At 40.1% G+C, this 24557-nt stretch overlaps 1 protein-coding gene across 3 annotated transcripts in view; it reads left to right on the plus strand.

Moving 5' to 3' along the window:
- Nucleotides 1-24557, plus strand: part of PRELID2 (PRELI domain containing 2) — a 55493-nt gene that overhangs the window by 6178 nt on the left and 24758 nt on the right. Inside the window, exons 2-7 of one of the 3 annotated variants that reach the window (XM_081900834.1) lie at nucleotides 5581-5638; nucleotides 8195-8268; nucleotides 9421-9581; nucleotides 17552-17657; nucleotides 23756-23821; nucleotides 24022-24246. In XM_081900834.1, the coding sequence (XP_081756960.1) occupies nucleotides 5581-5638; nucleotides 8195-8268; nucleotides 9421-9581; nucleotides 17552-17657; nucleotides 23756-23812 (456 nt within the window). In that variant the 3' untranslated portion in view covers nucleotides 23813-23821; nucleotides 24022-24246. Of the gene's footprint in view, nucleotides 1-5580; nucleotides 5639-8194; nucleotides 8269-9420; nucleotides 9582-11908; nucleotides 12253-17551; nucleotides 17658-23755; nucleotides 23822-24021; nucleotides 24247-24557 lie in introns of those variants that run through there. The other 2 variants (XM_081900832.1, XM_081900833.1) reach the window with 2 other exon arrangements.

Here is a 24557-nt window from a genome sequence, read left to right on the forward strand (position 1 = left end):
ATACCTTTATTAGGACCAAACAAAATGTGTCAAGCTGTTATCCAAGATTGTTGATAGAGAAAGGACTGGCCAAAAAGGAAGGTTCACTTGGCATTTGATTCAGAGTCTGTATGTGTGTGTTTGAGGAGTGGATGCAAGGGAACGTAGCATTTACTCCACAGTAAAAACTGAACTTCTGTGTGCAATATGTATCTGTAAATAGCCTGAGAGGTATGATTGTGTGGGAAGGCTGTCACTCCATAACCGAACATTTTGACTTGATCTTGAACACCAGATTGCACTGAGACAGACCTGTAGTTTTAAACTTAAAAGTAACTAGGTAAAGGTAAGGTAAAGGGACCCCTGACCATTAGGTCCAGTCGTGGACGACTCTGGGGTTGCGGCGCTCATCTCGCTTTATTGGCTGAGGAAGCCGGCGTACAGCTTCCGGGTCATGTGGCCAGCATGACTAAGCTGCTTCTTGTGACCCAGAGCAGCGCACGGAAACGCCGTTTACCTTTCCGCCAGAGTGGTACCTATTTATCTACTTGCACTTTGACATGCTTTCGAACTGCTAGGTTGGCAGGAGCAGGGACTGATCAACGGGAGCGCACCCCGTCGCGGGGATTCAAACCGCCAACCTTCTGATTGGCAAGTCCTAGGCTCTGTGGTTTAACCCACAGCGCCACCTGCGTCCCTTAAAAGTAACTAACAATATTGAAAACAGAAAGCATTTTATTTTTGCTGCCCAAGAAAATTGAAACGTGTCTGTGCTTTGTCATGGGAATGTGAGAAATGCTTTTGAAGGGTTGAGGCAACTAATTTCTGAGGAATGCTAACTTAATCCTTGTGAGTAAACTGCATTTCCCCCTAAATTCTGGTTGCTAGTGTGTGTGTGTGTGGGGGGGCATTTCTTCTCTGTCCATCACATCCACGTAAACATGTTGTGTGGCAGCCATTGGCAGCCAATGTCCCCACTGTGGAAGGACATGTGGATCCAGAATTGGCCTCCACAGTCACTTACGGACTCATTATTAAAACAGTGTTTATGGAAGACAATCTTTCTTGGCTACGAGTGATCGCCGAAGAAGAAGATTACTAATTGAAGAAACCACCCACACCGATGATTCTCCTACAATTTTTGTACCTAGTTTAGGTGTGTTTGTTTGTGTGTGTGTGTGTATATGAGTTGCTCCCGAGTGTTGACATTTGTTCTGCACCTTTCTTTCCCAACATGCCTTTCTTCAGCAGACAAAGTTTTTTTTTTTAAAGGGTGAGCAGTCTTTCCTCCCATGACAAGCCATTGCATAATTCTATGATTCTATATCTTCACTGTCATCACACTCCTTTGGCCACTGTAAGGACAGCAACATAAAGGGAGCTGCTTCAATTGCTCAAAAGCATGCACAAGGACCCCGTGGAATCTCATCTTTGCTGTGTGCCATAACTACTAACGTAGAAGGAATGAGCTCTGAAGCGGGTGGATGCTTCACTTTGACTAAAATAAAATAGCCACTTTAGATAGATTTTGAAAATAGCAACTTGGTTTCTAACTTCTACTGGTTTGTTTGTTTTTGGGTCTTGTCAACCCCTTACTGTGTTTGATATTTGTTCTTTTACTAGCTGTGCCATGCATTTACTAGAGTTTACTTTATGATACATTTATTTGCTGTGATATCCTGGAAGCCTGAAATCGTTGGAACTGATTTCTTTCCCACTGGGATTTAAAAGAGAATCCTTCAAATATATTTTGCAGTCCTGTGATGCTTCCGTTTTTTTAGTTGCATTTGAGCATGTGTACTTAAATATCAACTCAGTTCTTGCGTTGAAGGATTTTGGTTATCATTACAAATTATATTAAACCTTGCTGAATTCTCTGTGCAGTCAACTAGAAGACTAGGTGGTTCTCTTGCTATGATTTCATTTAAGCCATTTATGTGTTTGCGAATGTTATATAGCGTGCTTGCATTGTATTTTGGTTTGCATCATATTCTAAGGATTGCGTCTTCTCTTAACCTGGTTGGAAGCCCCATTTGAAAAGTGAATTCATGCTGACTTTTGGGATACTTACTTTATTTTCTCTTTGTGGAAGGTTTGTATGGAAAAAAATGTTTTTCAGAAAAAGCAGTAGAGAAAGCAAAAACAATATTAATCAATAATTGCATACTATGCAAACACAGTGTTTCAAAAGTAATCCATCTTTTTCAACAGAGCAGGAAAATCACCATTATAGCTCATCATATGTCAGAATTCAGTGATGAGCACTACTTGATCTTCACACCAAGAAGTGCTTTCATCTTCCTCTCAAAACAGCCTCTCGCTGTATCATAAGCAAATGTCTTTATAGTGTCATTGGAGTGGAGTTTCAAAAGCAGTTGTGACCTGGTGCTTTGTAGAGGGTGGTAGAAGGGGAGAGAAAGAATTACAGTCCCAATAAGTAATCCCAAAGTCTTCTCCACATGCAAAGCTTGCTGAATTGTTGGCCTCTTCTTAATGTAGCATGGCATCTGTTAAATTTTCAGGAAAATTGAATCTTTTTAATACGTCGAATTAATATATTGGAGCACCCAGCAAAGTGAATCACATAATTGCAATAAATCATAGAGATTGCTGTGACCTGTGAGTGATCTTAAAAATGAAGAATATATCTAATGTATGCTCATTATATACTGTATACTATTTTGCAGGCAGGCAGAAACGGGGCCACCTGTGTGGTTCTGACACAAGAGATATTATACCACAGAGAAGTAGCTCCTATGCCTCTGTGATAAACATGCGATCCTAACCTTTTCTTGGGTCACTGTAAAACCTTTTGTGTCTTTGGTCTCTGATGGAAGAAGGTTGTGCTGTCTAACTTTAAAACAAAGTTTCCAGCTTGGTGATATAACACACTAGTATTCAATATGGGTCCAACCTGGGATGCTTGTGATTGGTACCTAATTCGTTGCAGGTTTACAAGACATCTCATAAGGATGCCACTTTCTCATTCAAGTGTGAAATCTGCTAAGCAGTCAGTTTGGAAGCTTTGGAAGACTGGATGAGCATCAGTTAATCTGTAGGGATTCCAGGAATAAACAGCCACAGTGCATGTTTTTCACATTACACACACCCCTTTCTGATTGCTGTCTCCTGCTTGCAAATTGGATGCACTTGAACAGTTGACCACGAGATGGCATCATATCATTTTTGAAGGCTGTGGTCTTTGAAGAAGTTTTTTGTTTTTGGAAAGAAATGTTAACTGCTCACCAGTAAAACAGAACTTTCAGCTAAGCTCACTCATCCATATGTTTCACCTATGCAAAGCAAATGCCCACCAAGCAGTGAAGAATGCTACCATTCTACATTTCTCTGGGACTACCTCCTCCTCCCTCTCTTTATACATGTAACTGATAGCTATATGTAGCTAAATTGTTTTCACATGTAGGGTTTATATGGTAATCATCATCTCCAACTGTTACATGGTACAACTGTATGGAATGGAAATGTGATCTCTTTCTTGCTTTCTCTTTTCCTTGCTCAGGTGATTGAGGCGCAACAGGTCATACACACATAACTCACCAGTTTAGAATGCAACTTAAGATGCTAGCATCCACGAAAGTAGCTGATATAATGGTAGAGTCAAAGGATTGTATAGAGTTAGAAAGGGACCACAAGGCCACCTGGCCCAACTCCCTGTAAGGCAGGGGGGATCTTTTTACCCAATGTGGGGTTGCCACTTTTTGCCCTCTACCCTGAGATTAAGAGTCTCTTGCTTTACTGATTGAGCTATGCCAGCATGAGCACGTCACCTATATATCCAACAGAGAGTTTATTCAGCTTGATCAATCAATGCATTTCTTCCTTTTGGGTTTTCTGCATTCTGTTTATAAACAAGGTATGATGGACTTGGGGAAAGCTGTGGTGCTGCTAATAGTTAAACCATCCACATGCTCATAAGCTTTTAACTCATCTCCCTTATATTAAGCTGTGCACAAAATTGAGTCTATTCCTAGTTAAATACTTGGGTAATAGAGTCTGCTATTTAGTGGAAGACTTATGCAAATGGCTTTTTTGTTTCACACGAATGGGTCTTATAGACTGTAAGTTTCATTGATAATGTAATTAGACTGTTACTTACCATTTGAAAGCAGCAAGCTGCATGGAAGCATCAGATTTAACTGCCATATACTTCACTTAATGAAACTTCTTACAGTGAACATAGAAATGCATAGTTCAGTTAGTATCTCCTCCTTGAGTTTTGCCGTGTTTTCTCATATGGCATTTATATTTACTTGTATACCTGGCTTTTATCATCACTGTACAACCCATTTACTACTACTATCTTTTATCTAATATCAATTTTGTGCTGTCTTTCTGTCCCCCGCTTCCTGGTTCAATTTCCAGAGAAGGAGATTGGAATATTGTTCAATTTTGAACACATTTGGGGAGCTGTGGGTTTTCTTTCTTTCTTTTTTAAAAGCCATATCATGGTTTCACTTTGTGGTCTCAAAACACAGTTGGAAACAAATCACTGAGCCCAAGCTTCATGTGTTATGGGAAAACCCTGTTGGTTTATATTGAAAGTGGGCCCCTTTTTTGGCATGCAACAAGTCTCTTCTGTGCATTAGCCCGAGGTTTGCTGCAGCTTGTGTATGTGAAAAGAAACCATGGTTTCTAGCTGTACTTTAACCCGGCCAATGTGTTAAGAATGAGAGATTTAAAACATACCCTGTGATCATATTGACACTTTACCCTGTCAAATAGACACACTACTACTCCAACATCCCACATAAAATGAAATGCCCAGGGTGGTGGCAGAGGGGAGAGTTGAAGTATAATTACTATTCAAATTGTATCCTAAAATGGAAAGAGGTGGATTCTGAGTTTTGATGCAGAAATTCAAAGGCCGGGTTTTCTATTTTTTCTATTTCAAAATTGATTATTGGTTGTGTAGGGAAGAGAATGATGTTGGCTTCTTTTAAGATGAGCTTTAAGGCTGTTAAAATGGATTGAGCATGCAAGAGTATGCATTTCAAATTCCCCCATGCAACTCTTAGGGTAGATTCACCCAGTTGTTTTCCTCACACCACAAAGGGTTTTAAGTCCTTAAATCCACCCTGGTGTGTTTCCAGTTTTTCATCACGGCTCACAGATGTGCATAGCCTTCATCTGAAAAGCCTGGGTTCATTTGATGTGGGTAGTGGGTGGAGTTTGGAAGATATCACACTAGTTTAAAATTCCCATCTCATTCATTTTATTGTTTTGAAGGCACCTTGTAACCTAGATCACAATTTTAAAATACGTGCTTAATGTGTTTTGTGTGGCAATAGTGAAGAGAGTTAACTGACCATTTAAAGAAGTTTGTTGTTTTCCTGAGGGAAAATTTCTTGATTGGCTTAAACAATCACAGCAAACTCCTAGCATAAATCAGCCACCACACTTAGATCTGTTGAGAAATACCATGCAAATTCTAATAGGATTTTATCAATGAGTAGGAAATTTCCTTTTATGTACCTACTTACTGATGTAATTAACGTATACATCACTTTTCAGGAAAAATGTTTCCCAAAGTGTTTAACACATAATAAATGGTGATGTGTACTCTCTTGCCTTTTTCTTTAGTATCCAAGTCCCATGGAGAAGCATGTCACGGCTGTAAAAACAGTAGAAGAAAAAACAGGTAAGTTGGACACTTCACTGTTGCTTAGAAGGCTCCAGAAAGTTTTCAGTAATTACCAGGTACGTGAGAGCAGTAACTAAGGTTACTCAGAGGTTTGGGGTGAAATGTCATCAGTATGTTGTGACCCTTGGCTCTGCCTTGGAGCTAAATGGAGGGGGAAAGCACACTGAAACTAAATCTAGCTAGAAGGGGTGGTTTTGGCTAGGGGTTCTTCCAGCTGGGGGATAGGCGCACAAGCTTATTCTGTGTGATTTGCACTCTTGATGCAGCTTGGAGGTGCTGCTTTATCTTTTCTGAATGTAATGGAAATTATTCCTTGTCTAGAACTCACCTCACACATTGCTTGAGGCAGCTGGCACAAATCATGCCCTGACTTAAAGGGCCTCCGGTTTAGACAGATGATACTGAGCCAGTAGGGTTTTCTTTCTGCCTTCTAGTCCTCTATGCTTGTGCTGCTAAGGTTGTGAGGTAAAGGGAGATAGGAGGAAAGGTCTCCCTTGCCTACCCCAGAATACCTTCATCTTCTTTGCCTGCCTGGAGTACATGTCTGGGTAGGTTTGCCTAAATAGAAAAGATTTTAGCAGGCACTGAAAAGAATACAGTGAAAAGGCCTGCCTAATGGTGAGGGAGTTTGAGTGTAAAAGCTGCCACACTAAAACACCAATTCCTAACAAGTTCAGTATAAATGTTATGGGGCAGCTGTAAAAATGCCACTTCCAGAGATTGAAGTGGTTTTGTGCCACTCATAGGGTGAGCTGATGCATTGATATATAGATGTGGGTGATTATTGAGAGATAATTTTTAAGCTGCCCTTGGACCACTTCACTACAATTTGGCAGTAGTTACTGAATTGCTTGCACCTTAATTTGGGAGCTGTGGATCAGGTGATTTTGCATTGAGCCTCCTGAATTCCTCCCCACACCCAACCCTTACCCATTACTAAAGTTGCAGTCAGAATCCATAAATATTCATCCCTGTTTCTGAGATTCAGCCTCTGTGGCTCAGAGCACTTTGGAGACAGCAATTTGCGGACTATCTCCCTGGCTCTTGTTCTTTCTGTGCATTGGCCTCATGCCTCAACTGGCTCTTGAAGACAAATTGCCCAGTTGCCCACCATTAGGAAGCGGTTGCAGACCGAGTTTATTGCAGCCAGACTGCTTTTTGTGTTCTCCCAGAAGAACCCTCTTCTCAGCCAAGTCTCTCATACTGAGATGGCAGAAGAACAGAAAGTAGGAGCAGCCCAGGTGGAGGAAAGGAATTAGTGTTGTTCCCCCTCCCCAATGCAGATGCTGCAAAAGGACTACATAAAAGGTGATCTCTGCTGCAAGAAGCTGAAGCTGAGGCAGGCAGGGCTCTCAGCACAAATCTCCCCTTTCCCATTTTTCACACCATTCACTTCAGTCTTTTGAGAGGTCTGGGGTGGGGAGTTTAGTTATTCTCCCCCACCACTGAAAAAAAAGAGAGGCTCAAATTCTGGATTTTCCATTGCATATTATATATAATAATAGTTTTAGCCATCCCTTTCTCTTGGGAAATACCAGTTTATGACCCCTTGTAAATGTGTCACATTGGGAAAGACAAATATACTGCCAGCATGGTTATTTAAAGCCTACTGCAAAATGCTGCCTCCCAGGAACAAAACCAGGGGAAGAAAAAACACAGATAAACTTTGTACGGGAGAGATTTGTCTCTTCCTGAGAACTCCTTTTCCACTGGGCTGTGTGCCTAGTCAGATCATCAATTAACATCATCCTGAGGCTTCTGGACTTGATTGGGATCATTAAATATTAACATGCAAAGTGAGTTTGGAAGCCAGTCACGTTCTTATTGTAGCTCAATAACTATAATTTGTGAAGGGTTTTAGAGGCGGTGGGGCTTTTCTTTCTTTTTTCGGTAGGGAGCTTTGTTCTTGTCACTGGCCCAACTCATTATAAAAATAAATTCTAATTGTCTGAGAGAATTGCTTTAGGCCTCAAACATTGACAATGGTGGGTGGAGAGGTATTTTGTACTTTTAGGATGTATTTCAGAATGCAGAGTGAGCAGAACAAGCCATTTTTGATCTGAAGTGCTGACCCAGGAAGATATTTGAAGCTTGTAGCTAGCAACACGAGAGCCTCGAAAATTAACTCCCCAACTGCTACCAGCTAAATTGTAGAGCAATTCCATTGCAGTTCTAGCCAAATCTGTGAAGCTCGGATTTGGAATTGTGTGATGCTTTGTCATTGCCAGCATAGATGCCAATAAAATGTTTGAACCACACCATCTGTCCCCTGCCCAGTAGGGTTTTTTGTATGTGTTGAGGTGGGCAAACATACTATAGTTTTTGGACTAAGCATATAACCCTTTAAACGTTTTCATCATGGTCCATCTGGCAACTGGGCTGGAATCCTTTGGCTGCTGAGAAGAAGGGACATTGAATCCCTCTACCACATTTAGGCTTCCTTGCCTTCCTCCTTGCATCTATAGTGCAAGCATTTGGTTTTGTTTTCTTACTATAAAAAAAAATCTCTATTTTCCAAAATAGCACTAAGTTGGTTTGTTCTTTTATGCTCAGATTTGTCTACAGGAATCATATACCGGAGGAGGATTGCAACATGCCAGAATGTAATTCCACACTTCTTAAGACAGGTAATTAACATCAGTCAAGGTTGATGCATGCTGGTTTTTAAGGATATAGGGGGAACGGTGCAGGTTTGCAGCCACAAAGAATGAACTGTCCACTTGAACTAGGAAGGTTCTAAGTATCCTGGGTGGACCACGTGAGGATAGGCAACAGCAGCTCATGTGGGCAAGGCGAGGAGGGTGTGGGGAAGTGGCCTTGTCCTGGGTGGAAGCACTGTGCTCAGATGGGGTGGAAGTCAGAGAGGCTTCTGCAGGGCTTCTGCCACCAACACTCAGACCCCCCTTGACCTTGCTGCTACCAATTTGCCCCATCCTTGTACTTACAAGTACAGCAATGCTGCCCAGAGGATGCTGTTGCTCCGCCCACCCATATGAGCCATTACTGAGGATGGGACTGTTTTTGAAATCCTGTATCCTTCCCTTAGTTCCTAAAAGAGCATTTTCCAAAAACAACTCTTATCTGCCATTTTGGGAGCTTGAAAAGGAAATCAAAACAATGTCCTTATAATCTAGGACTCTGAAAAAATAAATATAACAGGATAGTGATTTCTTCTGTTTAAACTTTCTGTGCCCTAAAGTTGAAGTTTGGCAACTCTTTGGATTTACATTCTGCTATGTATCACCTTCCATTTTGTGAACTGTTTACTTGCAATCTTTATTCTGTCTGTCAAAACTCGAATGATTTCTCTCTGTCACATTTCTGTTTGCCTTTTTTTTCCATGCCTCGTCCAGATGGGGAAACATAAAAATTCCAGGTACCAAACAGAATGTAAAATGAACCAAATGTTTTGGCTGTTTATGTCGTGAGTGCAACAGTCGACAAATGTCTTCTGTTAGAATCCATTACTTTAAGCAGGACATGTAGGCAACTAAAATGTCACATAAATTAAGCTGATGCTTAAGATGCAGCAGTTGGCAAAATCTAACTAGGCACCGAGCCGTGAGAACAAGTCCCTAAATGTTTGCATGGTTTCATCACTAACAGCTAAAAGTTTTTAATTTCTGTATTAGCGTCAAGAGATAAATGTTATGGGTGGCTTCAGTCCTTAATCGTTTTATTGTGTGAGGATGGAAACAAATGCTAAGTATAAACAAATTCCTCATTCTTTCTTCAAGCACCTTGACGTTATTTAAACATGTAATCATTATGTCTAACAGATCAGTGTCCTGAAAGTGCCCGAGGTCTACCTAGAAGAAGAATCTTGGCTTAATAAGCAGGATAGAATTATGTCTATGAAGACTCGGTGCCTCACATGGACACAGTATGCTACTCTAAAGGAAGAGTCAGTCTTCAGGGAAAGTTCAGAGAATCCAAACTGGTAAGGTGTAACTTATTTATATGCACATTGTTGTAAATGGCCTTCTAGTTAATTTCTATTTATTTTGTTTACCAGGCAACACCAGGAGGATCTGATGGTTGCTGTTTAGATAATGTAGGCAGCCACATTGTAGCAAGTAGCTTTCAAGCCAGAATTTCACAGCTGATACCGAAATTAGGTCTGCACAACTTGTGACCCACCAAGCCAAGTGCAGGTTGGCGGCTGGGCATGCATAACCGAAGGCTTACTGAACTTCTTCCAGTGGCCTGCCTTAGACTTCCAAAACAGGCTCTTTCTGTGTGTTAGCCGAGCCATGAAAATACATGGCTCCTGTGCTATGTCAGAAGTTGTACAGGTAAAACTTGCATAGGCCAAACATAGGGGAAAATATAAAAATATGAGTAAGCATTAGGTACATGGTTGCCATTGTCCTTAGAGTCAAGTCTTTATATTTTTCCTACTGCAGTTTTGATATGGTAGGAAACAGAAGGGTTGCAAACTTGGTTGTGCGTACTTTCGCTATTGAAAAAAAGAAGATATTCTGTGCCAAAGTAGTTGTGAGTCTGTCTCCAGTATAACTTACAGAAATTTGCATATTATATTTACCTTATTGATGGGCAGCAAGTGTATTCTGCATGGCTGGATGCATTTAGCTCTGTTGTGAGTAAGAACTCCAACTATAAAAGCATAGTTTGTTTTGGATAGAATAGGTCTGAGGCCTTACTTTACACAATGAGATGTGAAAGCTCAGGAAAACCCCAGAAAAATCAGGGGACTGCCCCCCATTTTTCCAGTCCCCCCCAGGCCTTCACACCTTTATATTTACCCTGTGCTTGCCTGCTAGATTACTCTACCCAGATTGAGAGTAGGTTAGACCAATTTAAGTCCAGAAAGTTAAAGGGCTGTTTAGTGGAGGCAGCTGAGACAATGAATGAAAAGTACTTGGTGACAGTGGTGAAGTTAAGGAGGAGGGATTGGTTTGGCAGGTTTGCTTCCCTCTGCTTTTTCTCATGATGCCAGTTTATATATATATATATATATATATATATATATATATATATATATATATATATATAATATTCTAATTTTCAGGTAGAGATCTGTTCTGCCAATGCTGGCTGGATGTTTTAGGGCAACTGAATTATATTTATTGAATTTGTTCTGGTAAAAAGCAGCAAATGTAATGAACCCTCAGTAAGAGTAGAAATGGCACCCATGAATAATTGGGCTGTAATAAGAAGAAATATGTGATGGAGCGTAAAATGATACTGAATGACACGATCCACTGCAAATTCTTCTACTGGCGCACTGCAATAATGCCTCAAAAAGAAAACAACAACAACCCAGGAAGTAAAAATAAAACTAAACAATCTCCCCAAGTTAATAAAAAGGATCAATAAAAAAATATTGCAATTGGAAGTGTGAAGACATATGGGACGTATTTTGGATAGCTGTTCTTATGTGTACTCAGTTTTATTTTAGGAATCTCTTCAACAGCTTATTTAAATCTAAAGCAAGTCTTAGTCACTTTTGCTCATTTATTCCTGTATACATGTAACTAGGGCCCCTTTCATCAATGCACACCCTCAAAAAGTGAACTTCACCCTTCTACTCCAGGCCAGCTTCTACACAAACACTCTCACATACATTCTATCTTCCATCCATGCAAGCAGGAAGCATCATCTGGGTTCAAAGATGCAAAAACCCTCAAGGAGTGTGAATAGCAGGGCCACCTAGGGGGTGTAGTTCTGGGGAAAGGAGATGTGGCTTGGGGGGAGTCCCTTGGGCCAGGTAGAGATGTCTGGGGGACTACAGTTCACCACTTGGCCTGAGGTTCCCCATCCCTGTTCTAAGCAGTGGGTTGGGGCCAATTGCTTGGGGTGACAATTGGCTTGGAAGACATGCAGTTGGCTTCACCTGTGTGCTTGGAATATGACAGGAAGGCATTTCCCACAATGCTCATGAGATGAACTATTGAAGGCCATTTCTGGCCGTTAGAGAGGCCTTTAGGGCAGCTTCTCACTAGATAGTGGTGTAAGCCTTGCAGGGAAAAGTTTATGAGTTTTGCCCCAGGTGAACTTGTTTTGAATTCTGAGCTACCCTTTCCCATTGACATCCTACTATTTTTGCCTGGAAATTTATACTAACTCCTTAATAAAGTATATAAACAATAAGCTGTGCAGAATTCCTTTTGTCACCTGCCAACAAATATGTAACCGCTTTATGAGTTCAGATTTTATGCAAAAAAGAAAAGGAATAAGGTAGTGTAATACTAGTCCTTCAAAATGGTACCAGGAATGGTTCTGAAATTTTCATTTCACTTTTAGGAAGAATGACGTAAGTTCTGAGTACTGTCAGGAAAGTGGTCTTTGTGAATTTTATAAACAGAATTTGTGCCTCATCAATCAAGTGGAATATCTAAGCATACTCCTAGGATCTGATCCGGAAGATGGAATCTGAAGGACTAGACAGATCCAAAGGATCTTGTGACACTAGCACAATGGGCAAAAAATATAGCAGACTGAAGTCTAGTGTTAACATAATGCTTGTACACATTGGGAAAAAACAACTCTGGTATCAAACAGTAACTGCTCCGGTATACATGACTTTAAGCTTTGCTCTCTCATCCCTGGAGACCAGAAGAAGCAAAACATGCTCCTTTTATTCAAAATCCCTTGTAGATTTTCACTTTATAGGGAGTCTCACAGTGTGTTTCATCTAGCTCACTTCCTTCTTGTTGATAACTTTGCATCAGCCCATGTGATTTTAACACACAGCATTTGATGAGCATGTTGGATTATCTGTTACCGTACTTTATCTATGTTTTAATAGTTTTAATTCATTTTTAGTCTTAGCGTATTGGGGTTCCTGTACACAACTTACAGGTGGCTGCAAGTGGCATACAAATTATTAAAATAAGTAATAAAAATATAACGGGGGGGGGGGCTAAGTAGAGATGGGAAGGCCTGGGGAAAAAACCAGAAAAATTGGGGAGGGGGGGACCAGGTTTCCCCCCAAAGCCGTTTTCCCCCAGAAAAAATGGGGGGAAAAAAGTTTGATATTGTTTGAATATTCCACACACTCCCCCCAATTTTTTCCTGAAAAAATGGCTTTGGGAAAAAACAGGGAAAAAAAATTGTATTACCCCCCCTCCCATTCTTCCATTCCCCCCCAGGCGTTCCAGCACCCACACTTTGGTGCTTTCACTATACGCTTTCTGGCAACTGCTCAAAACATTTTTGTTAGGGCCAGCCCAGCTGAACACGTAGAAGCTGCATGCGATTTACTTCCTTTTAACCACTGCTGACTTTAATCATCTTTTGAATACTCTTAAATACCTGCTTTTAACTGTGTTTTATCAATCATTTTAATCTTCTGTTGTATATTTTTATAAACTGTTTAGAAGCTCTCTTACCATCATGCTGTTTATAATATATAATAACAAATTCAATTAAAAAAACACACACACTCCTTTTCCTTTCAAACAGAGTTTGAGCCTTAGCGCAACATACTATTCAGGAACTGGATGTTGGTTCCTTCCGGGCCTGGCATGCAAAAAAAATTCCTTACGCTTTGCCCTGACTGTCCTCAAGTAGAGATGGGAAGACCTGGGAGAAAACTGAAAAAAAGGGGGGGGGAACAGATTCCCCCCCGTTTCCCCCCAAAGCCGTTTTTTAGAAGTCCATGAGAAAAATGACAAACAGGAAGAGGAAGAATAAATGGAAAATGATAGCAGTAGTTCAGAAAATGAGATAGAATAAACTGCATGTATATGTAGTGTCTTCTGGTTGTTGTTTTTTTTAAAGCACTACTCAAAGGGTAGTCCTTCTGTGGAGCTTAAATATTGAGGTGGACCTTAACTTTATTTGCTGTTGGTGCTAAGGGGCAAATCTGATTATAATTTATGTTGATGGTTTCTTCCTTTTTTTGTTGCATTTGAGGGAAAGGGGCGTGGTTACCTGTTTTATTGCAAGCATAAGACATACACTGCGTTTCACACAATTTGTAAAACTACTCCACACTGAACTTTTTTTTTCAATTTTTCCAAAATTTCATTCCCCCCCCCCCCCAGAAAGAAACCGGGGGGGGGGGGAGAGAACGTTTTCCCCCCATGGCTTCAAAATTTTACATCTCTAACCCTAAGTGATTCCATGAACCACCAAGTTGTATTGCAATGTGGAAATAAAAGCACCAGTGACAAATTTACCCTTTGATTTGTAAAAAGTATAAGGCACCCATGCCCAGGTGCAGCAATATATCACTATTTCTCAGCATATGCTGCACTGACAGTATATATTCAGTGTAAGCATCAAAGGGTTATTAATTAAGGTACTTCAGGTTGTGTAAGCTAGTGGCCAGCTGGGCTGAAGAGGAAACCTCTTCAATGTTACTGCAGAACACAAATGGCCAGGTGTATATTTCTCTTTTCAGCCTTTTCTGAAACATCTGCTTTATATCATTATTGAAATGTGGTGTGAGTGGAGGGAGACAACAAATGCTCTTCTGGTTTCTTCCAAAATCTGGGGTTCCTATGAAACACAAGTGAAGCACATGAATTCACTGATGAGATTCAATGGGTAATATTATTATCAATGGGGCAGAGCAGGAAAAGGTTGCAGTGTATTCTCGTCTTCTTACAGAAGTGCTTCTGTCCTTGCTACTTACCTCTTTAATAAGGCTCAATATTTGGCCTTAAAAACTATTACAAATATAAAGTAATCTATGATAGGATATAACCAAATCTACTGTATCTTTTTGGAAAGTTGCTTATTTGGTTGCTATGCATCTTAAAATATTGTAACTAAATATTGCATAGTTTTTCCTAAGCTCAGGGAGCAGGTTTTTGTCTGTATTAGGATAAAATTGAGCTCCTTTTTCCAATCAAGATAGCAGTCTGAACCTTTCATTGATTTTAACCAGTGCTTCCAAAACTGCTCCGATTTATTATTTCTTAGAATTCCTAAGCAATCCTGTTTACGAGGCTGCTATCTGTATCCTTGCACAAACATGAGAAAATAACAACGGTACAGCAAAAGTTACAAGCCTGTAATATATATTAGTAGCCTTAATACTTACTACTGAATTGAAAAACAGCTTTTTAGAAACTTAGATCTTATCAACAGTTCTGGCAGCAAGGTTACTTGGTGGTGATGGATTTGATGATGGGTTCTGGGGTGGAAACACCCATGCATTTAGAAAGAATAAATTTGTGACAATTTCCAGTTCCTGTTATGTTGTTTTAATGCATGTTTGCCTGGTGTCTAAGGTTATTTTGTTTATTGTATATCAATCAATGTTGCACTATGTCTTATACATTTTTTTGGGGTGTGTGTGTTAGTTTTTTACAGTGTGAATTTTGCTCCCCCTCTTTTCTTCTCACTCATCCTGTTTTTTAAAAAAATACTCTGTCAAAAGTGATGCCAGAATATATGAAAGGCAGTCCTTGAAATTACAGCAGCAGCACTTGTTCCCTTTGAAATTACAGCTTGCTGAAGCTTTGTTCTATATCATTAAATTTGACTGAACCTTGCCCCTAATCTGCATTGCACAAAGGAATGTGTTTTTCTCAATAGTCATAGAAAAACAGAATGTGGAAAGTCAAACTTGGTGTGTTCTCTGCTACTAAAGCTCTCCATATACCTGTTTATGAAACTGGAAATATGCTTGGTAGGAAGATCAGACAATTTGGTCTTTGATTCCTGTTGGCAAGAAGAATTTCTAGACCTTCTAGAAATCTCAGGTGGGAAATCTGGCCTTAAAAGGCCAACTTGAGAAACAATTTGAATGTTGTAGATCCATGACTATAGAAGATGGGCTTATTTGTTAGGCTGATATAACAATGAGTTGCTTATTATTACAGTGGTGCCTCGCAAGACGAAATTAATTCGTTCCACAAGTTTTTTCTTCTTGCGAGTTTTTCGTCTTGCGAAGCACGGTTTCCCATAGGAATGCATTGAAAATCAATCAATGCGTTCCTATGGAGACCGTCCGGGGACATAAAATTGCACTGTTTCCTTCATCACATTTTCATGAAGGCACCCTCTATTTCCTGTTCGTCTGACTGAAACTTTCCTTCAAGTCTCATGCATTGCACACCTTGAAATGCCATTTGCCACCATAAAAATTATAATATGCAAGAAAAGATCTGTAAGATTCTAACGGTTGAGCATTTCCCCAAATGCCAGTCTTGTCCATATCTTTTTATTTAGAGTTCTCATACTGCTGGGTTGATTCTTCTTATGAAATTATCTTGCTCTGAATGAGTAACAGTGTGTCAAACAGTCTGCTCACATGAACAGTGCAATATGGGGGAAACAATCTGTGGGACAGAAAGTGGAAACTTGCTTGAGCAGATGCCTCCCCCCACCCCAGTTTTGCAGATGAAACCAGTGAGATGCTTCAGTTATCAGAGCAGTTTCATGACATGAAAAGAAGAGGGACTGCTAGTGACAGAGGAGACGGGGGTTTGTTCAGAACCCCCACTGAATATTTTATCAAGAACTTCCCAATTGATAAAGTTTCAAAACTTTTCCTTTAAAGGCGTCCATGGTAAGAAATCTTATCTGAACTAAAACACCAAGACTTTAATTAAAGGATCTTTAGTATAAAACTCCAATCACAAAAACAATTAAGCCAAATTTGCTATACTTTTAACTAGTCAATAATTCAGTAGTTGGATCTCGCTAATAGACTTCTCTCTGCCACTGTGTTGTTGTAATGATGGCGCATCACCCAGCTCTGCGTTGCAAGGATCAATCTGAGATCAATATTTTCTGTGAGCTTTTCGTGTCTTTCAGAGGCTGTGAAAAAAAGAAAAAAAAGAAATAGCAACATTGGGCTTCTTCTCACAATTACTTTATCAGGTTTAATAACCCCCCAAATGCCATTTGCCTTTTGTTGCCGCCTCTCTTAGGAAAAACTTCACCCACTAGTTGCTTGCATTGATGGAATATTATTGGTTATTTCTACAGCACATTGCGTATGGAAAGAGCTTTCTTCTAATGCAACCATGTGAGTTTGGATCTTTAATGCTTCCACTTATAGGGATGCTGAGTCTTTATACCACTTCAGATGCAGAAGGGAATAAGGATCAAGCTATTTAAGCATAGGAAGGGCTGTTATCTGTCAGGGATGTTGTAGTTGCCTCCGCTATTGTACATTGGGGTGATACTCAACTCCCTTTTGAGCTCAAGTATTTCTGCTTGCACAACAGGACTCCCCCCCCGACTTGCCCCATTCCCTCCCCAAATTGGGGAGAACCTTTAGAACAGATTTAGGGCCACACAGATTGAGAAGAGGGGGAGAATGTTCCATTTCGCAGGGGGAAATCCTTGGGCTGATGGGACAAGAGTCTTAGTGCTGCGCTGGATTCCACCCCCTGCACTGACCAGATGGTTGGGCTAGGTTACTTCCAGGGTCCCTTCCAACGCTGTGATTCTTATTTCATGATGTGCAGCATCTCTTTCCTATGAAATAGGCCATAGGATGTCTTCCTGTCTTTAAAATAGTCCAACTACTCCCCTTTTTGGAACAAGGCGGAACGGGGCCAATGTGTTGCATGTGCTGATAACTTTTCATTTATATACTTCTGTACTGCACTCTAGATGAGCCTGGCCTGGAATGATTCAGAAACTTCACAAGGATGGAGACAGTTTGATTACCAGTGTTTGGTTACAGGAAACATAACATCAGTACTTTATGAGCTCCGGCGGCTGCGAGTTTGTCTTTCCACAATCAGATTTAGTAGCAGCAATTTACTGCAATTGCATGCATACTGGAAAATCAGTGGTGACATGCAAGAAGACTTGTTCTGTTCTGGCCCTGAGATTTTGAAACAAGCACCCACTCTGTGTGTGTGTGTGTGTTTTCAAATATGGTCTTTATTCCTTTTACAGGGTGAAATTTTATTAGAGAACCACAGTACCTGTTGGGAGGGAAAGAAAATGTTTAATTGCGTTTCTGTTTTGTAGGACAGAGTTCATTCAGAATGGCAAAGTATCAATAAGAGGGTCAGGTCTACTGAACTGTTTCCTGGAAGTTTTTGCACGAACCTTTTTAAATCAAGGAGTGAAAAGGGTAAGCTCTTTAATTTTATTTTATTTTGGGGGGGGAAAGTTTTTTCTATGTTATTGATACATTATGCGTCACCCTTAGTAAATGTGCATTATGACTTTCCCCCCCAACTCCTTGTTCAGTAATTTCAGTTGATGGTGTTTGGCAGCTTCCTGTGCAAAATAACTCCCATTATGTATTAATTTAGATTCATAGCCTACATCTACTTCTGGGCTCCTGTCTGTGTTCCATTTCTTTGTAATGTCATTCAGATGGGGATGTGGCAAATGTGTGAAACACAGGTGCTGAACTAAGTGAGAATGTTTATGAGCTAAACGAGGGCCACAAGAGTACTTCAACATGGAGCCGTGCTTCTAATTTTGGGGCCAACCACAGCTGTAATTTTTACAGTATTCCCTAGTCTCTGCTACTCAAAGACATGAAACGTCATATCCAAATCCAGCTGCATGTAGTTGCTAAATACTACTAGAACATGGGTAGGCAAACTAAGGCCCAGGGGCTGGATCTGGCCCAATTGCCTTCTAAATCCGGCCCACAGACAGTGCGGGAATTAGCGTGTTTTTACATGCATAGAATGTGTCCTTTTATTTAAAATGCATCTCTGGGTTATTTGTGGGACCTACCTGGTGTATTTACAAAAGTAGAATGTGTGCTTTTATTTAAAAGGCATCTCTGGGTTATTTGTGTGGCATAGGAATTCGTTCATCCCCCCCCCCCCAAAAAAAATATAGTCCGGCCCTCCACAAGGTCTGAGGGACAGTGGACCGGCCCCCTGCTGAAAAAGTTTGCTGACCCCTGTACTAGAATGTCTACTCCAGGGTAGTAAGGTTTATAAGTGCTGTATCTCCATGACTTTATCCAACCTGCAATCTGCATCAGTCATATGGTGTGAACGTTTTAAATAGTTCAACAATGTTATTGGGGAAAATAGTTCCCAAATATAGCTGACATGAATGAAGGGCACTATTCCTAGAGTGTCATGACATGGACATGGAATTCAGGAGCATTTGGGCAGAGGAGGGTCCTCAGGACAGGGGACTGAACTATGCAAATGTGCTGAAGTGAAAAAACAACAAAAACCTCTTTCCTCTTTCTTTCTCTGTGTATTCCCCAACCTTACTTCTCCATAATCTTGTAGATTTCATTCATCCATGTGGTAGCTGATAAGATAGTTATATGAATAATTTAAAAATCTTGGCACAATTATTCTGAGAAAAGCAAACAATTGATTTCTGGCACCTTTTTGGCGTTCTTCGGATAAATGTCAGAACTTTTTAAGATTGTGCAGATAGAACTGCATCACATCATGAGAGGACGTGATGGATGCCACATGAGCTCTTCTTTCTATACCTTTTCTAAATAAAGAGAATCATTGATTTTTTTTAACCCCTCTAGTCTGTAGGCATTCAGACCTCTGCTGTTTATTCTGCCAGATAAACCCGGAAACTCATTTTGTCTGAATGGATGCTTGACATTTTTGTTGTAGTTATAGGTGGCTCAAATCTTCTTACAGCTGTAAGTATTTTCTGTTGCTGTTCTTTGGGAGAAAGCTTTGCTTTCTGACCTTTCCATTATGTCTATACACGGCACAAGGAAGGCTAAGAATTCATGAGCAACCCACAGTACGCACAGTTTAGGAAGAAATAGATGGATGCACTGCACTTTAGAAGGACATGCTTTAGATTTTGAAACAGTCACCTGATGCACCTCAATAGGGAGAATTACCTGTATTGTTATAGAGGTTGGAAAACATGTATTGTAACATTTAAACGGTGCTATAAGTATATATTTATTCATCACGTATGGATATACTCTTCAAATCAGGTAGTGTTGCCACATAATTTAGACCCATTCGCCAGATTTGCACATAGCACTCTGGCTTATTTTGCCAAAGTGTGAATGGTTTGAAAATCCAAACCAGCTCCGTAACCTTGGTTTTGTTTCTGGCAAACCACCTTGTGAAGCCATGACTTGTTGGTTTATGAGCCACAGTTTGTTTCAGCTGATTTGGAGCTAAGTCTGAACCCAGTAGCCTTGCTTGACCATGGTTTATTTGGCTACCTGACCTCAGATGCTTGCCCAAACTACAGAAGCATGAAACTAGGGCAGTTAGAAAACAAGCCAAGCCTTGGAGAAACAAGCTGTAGCTTATTTACTTCTCTGTGAGGCAACTCACGTTTTCTGCAACAATCCATGGTTAAAACAAACCCTGGTTTAGCCACTGTTTCTAAAAACCCCACTGTTTCTAAAACACGTAGTTAGGATTCATTATCATGTGACTCATTTAGAGGATCCCCTGACTACTTTGCCCTTCCCTGGCAAGTACGACCATACTTGCTAGGGATTATTAGGAAAGGCATTGAAAATAAAGCTGCCAGAGTTGTAGTTCTCTTCTCCAGATCTATGGATCTGGTACATTTGGAATAGTTTGTGTACAATTCTGGCCATTCCCAGAAAGAATATAGTAGAGCGTTTGGGCCTCTCTTTTTTGTTTAGACTATGGAGTGAGGGGCATAATAGAGGCTCGTAAAATTTATGTGTGGCGTGGGTAATAGAGAGAAGCTTGTCTCCATTTCATAATAGCTAGAACTTGAGATTGCCCAAGTTGAAATTGATTTGGAGTAGATTTAGGACAGACCAATGAATAAATAATTTATGGGATGTGCTGCAACGAGATATGATGGCCACGAACTAAGCTGGGTTTAAAAGAGGATTAGTCGAGCGCATGGTAGATTGGTGTGCCGGTGGTTATTAGTCATGAGAGCTATAGAAGACCTTTGCATTCAGCGGCAGTGTGCCACTGAATACCAGATGCTGAGAAACAGCAATAGAAAGAGCTCTGATGGAAGGAGGGAATTGGACAGCTCCAAGAGGCATCTTGGGGTGGTGGCAGGGAGGGGGACACATGTAATATAAATTTTGGGCTGCAGGTTGCCCACCTCTGCTTTGGCATCTGAGCCAGGAGGTATTTGAGGGGAGTGGGTCTTGTGTGTGTGTTTGTTCTGTGACTTGTCAATCAGAAAAGCTTTTATGCTTGTAAGTGACATGAATAAATAACGGCTCAAATCTAAGAGAAGTATAAAAAGATTGGGGTTTTTTATTATCAAATTGGTCAAAAACGTAAGATGAAAATGGAGTACAGTTGGACCCACAATGTCACTAATGGCTTTTGTAATAGATGACCTATAATTGAATATAAAGCAAGGAAAATTTGAGATTGGGAGGAGAAGGGATATATAAATATTAGAATTTAAATGACCATGACAGGGTGATCTGCTTTACTCTTTAAGATCAAACTGATAAGTATAATAAGGTTGGTTTTTTGGGGGGTGGGGGGGGGAGACTATATTTGAAAAACTGCAAGATTTTTTTTAATATGACTGGATGAGTTTCAACAAGTCAAGATTATATGGCAGAATATATTGAGCTATTTCAGGAAAAATCCTCAGATAATTAGGGAATATTTTCAGATAAATTATTATAATTTTTACTTGAACACATATACTAGAGAAACGTTTTAAAATGTTGTCTAGATTGTACATTACATCTATGTAATGGTGAGAATTTTAAGATCAGTTTTAACTACTTGACCTATTACGTCTACATATACTAAAGAGAGTGTACTATTTGGAGACATGTTGAGAGTAACCCTATGCATGTTTATGAAGAATCCCACTTTCTTTAATGGGACCTGCTCCCATGTGTCAGTTGTCATAGGATTACAGCCTGTACCAATTTGCTAGGCAGCGAGTCCCATTTAACTCAATGAGATCCACTTTTAAGCAAGCTAACTTAGGGTCATGTTGTTGCTAGGCCTTCATGTACCAGCTAACAGGGAACCAATGAATATCTGTGCAAAAAATATCTGAGAAAGGAGTGTAAAAAAAAAAAGCCCACACATGGACCCCCTTGTTAGATTTTGTGATGATAACCAATCATTTTATGTCAAATACTGTTTTAATATGTATTGTCTATAATTCAATATGTAATGAATTCAGTGGCTGTGTCCAGGAGGCAGGGGGTAGTGGGGTTCCGCTGCCACGGAAGTCCAAACTGCGCCTACTGAAAGTGCAGACTGTTGTGGAGGTAAAGCCTGTTTTTTCCCTGCCAGAGGTAGGAAGTGTAAGTCCTTGAAACAAGCCATTTGAGAGGCAAAGCAGGGCAAGGCAACAGTCTGCTTGATCCTAAGCTTGTTCATTTGCTGCAGAGAGCCATGGTGGAGTGCTTGCCTGGAGCTGGTGCAGCAAAAAATAAGAAACACCCACCCACTGTTTTCTGCCCTGACCAGCAGAGATTTGGATACAGTCCTTGGTTCTACCTCTCTAAGCAACCTTGGGGGCAGCATTAGGATTGCCCTGCTCATTAGCAGATATTCAGTTGCATTGAAATAAATGGGAACCTTATGTAACTAACTGTGTCTGAATAGAACACCTAACTATGCTGTGAAGTTAGTAATCTGATGAGTTTTTGAATTAAAAGAAGAAAAAGTTTAAAAAGTAAAGTAAAGGGCTTTTAAGCCACATTTCAAAAGATGGTTTTAAAAAAATTAAACATAATTTATAACATTTTAATAGGTAGGAATAGGTTCCTTTACATTTCATGTGCATCATGTTGTAAGGTTAACATTCTGAAGCTTGATCTCATGTGTCAAGATTTAAGCAAAAGAGCTTTACTTTAAAGGAATATATTGATCAGACTTTGATTGAGCCTCGTCTAATCGCAAAGAACAGTGGTGCTTACTAATAGCTGTCATTTAATGTTTCGTCTTCATTTCATAAATCTCCCTTCTCTGCTTCCTTAAGCCCCTCTGTCAAACAATTTCCCTTGAAACTGCTGTGCTAAGAGGAGAAATGAAAAAGCAACTGTCACAGTGTGAACATAATTGATTCAATAAATAACATTTTTAAAATCTCAAGGCAAACCTCAGGGTTTTCACTTATGTCAATTAACTACTTAGTAAATGGTGGTAAACTTAATTTGGACAGATGGGCTGTGCTAGCCCATTCTCACTTCCTCTGGAAATGAAAGAAAGAGAAAGCATTTTCCCTGATTTTTTTTTTTAAGTAGTGTTTGGCTTGAATTTGGAAAGCATCACTTTGAAAACCTTTGCATTACTTGATGATAAAACAAACTGAATGTTGGTCTCTTCAGGTTATTGCTGTTTGGGAGTGATTCATATTTGTCGTGATATTGCACTATGAGATACGGAACCTGCTGTGTCTTTTTTTGAGGGGGACATTCTTCACTATGTAGGTAGAAACTTCCCTTTTGCTAAAAGGGAACAGAGAGATCCTGTGGCTGCAGAGCTTTCACTGCAAAACAGGTAGCATGCAGTTAATTACCACAACCTATCTGCCAAGTTGTGGTTTGCATATTGCCAGCATACTTCTCATAGTTGTAGCAGACTTAGTCCAGGGCTGAAATAATATTCTGCACCATGTAGATGTGCAGGTAAAGAGGAGATTCCCCATCTATACAACCCACAAATGACAACAAGGCAAAATGATGCTCCAGCTCTAGTTTCACTGTACTTAAAATTGCATGTATGAGTTGTGAGTAGGCACACAAATCTGGAGTGTCCAAAAGTGTGACCCGATTATCACCAGAACCTAGAATCCCGATTTCTATATGCAAGGCATGGACTCCACTGCTGAGCTATTGCTGTCATCAACCATGTGATGCATTCGGATCACATTGATGTGAGCTTCAGTGCACCATTGCACTGCTCGGTCATCAGGCTGCCAGTATCTTTGAGTTAAGGAGGACGAAACAGTAGGGCATGAAATGGAGGACAAACTATCCCTGGAGAGGTTACCTGTTTGGTCCCCTGTCACTGAAGCAGAAATCCAAAGTCATATTGAGAGGCTTCCCCTAGACAAAGCTCCAGGATGGGTTATGTTGCCCCACCCCAATCTTTTGTATGGACCCAGAATGGTGGGCACCAATTTTGGCATCGCAGTAAAGATTGATATATTTTCTTAGTCATATTGGTCTTGATCTGCTTAGATGATCTCTAAACAGAGAGATTCAATTTGTAAAGCTATTGTGTGCTGGTAAAATGTTCAGACGGTTCAAAATTACTGTCTGTGTTCTTTTTACAGAGTGTTACGATAATGGAGAAACTTCTACAAGAACAGTTTGGGAGCCCCTTTTTGTAATGAGGAAATGTGAGTATGTTTATACTGTTTCTTTTATAAGAATGTTATAATCAAATTCAGTAGTTTTCATAAAAGTAATCCCCCCCCCATATATTTTTCATGGAGGACAATACATGTATTCTTCAAGTAGTTCTAGAAACGAGAGAAAATGGCTATTGATTGGTTTGTTATAAATGTTCTCCTAAGACACACTTTTTTGTACCTTACAGGAGGAGAAATCTCCATGTGTCTAAAGTAGAACCACAGCAATATGTCCTCATTACCAGGCCTGCTTCTTGCTGAAGTTAACTTTATGGGTTAGATTAACGAATAAGGAAAGACTGAGTTGAAGGAAGACAATTGCCTACAAACTAAGCAGCACATGTGGAATGGCACAACTTAAAATCTGTGAACCAGTGTGATCATGGCGAATGAAAGTATGGTTTGGAAAAATACATCGCTGTGTAGTTTCACTTTAATCTCCCATAGACTAATCATCAAAAAGATTCCCACCCACCCCCTCAAAAAAACCCACACACATTGGCACTATGGAAAGACTATCAGCCAAAAGAAACAAGATTTTACTCTTGTTTTAATACATGGTCCATTGTTCGGGGCAGAGAATCTATTCCACAGCAGTGCAACTGAAAAGGAGGCATTTTATTAACAGGTACTGTGAATCTATATCTCATGAAGGCTCTACATGAACTGCAAGATTATTTTAGTTTCAAAATTCCTGTATTACGCAAATACCATTCATTAAAAC

Source organism: Podarcis melisellensis (genome assembly GCF_964234715.1).
Source record: "Podarcis melisellensis genome assembly, chromosome: 2".
Taxonomy (NCBI): domain Eukaryota; kingdom Metazoa; phylum Chordata; class Lepidosauria; order Squamata; family Lacertidae; genus Podarcis; species Podarcis melisellensis.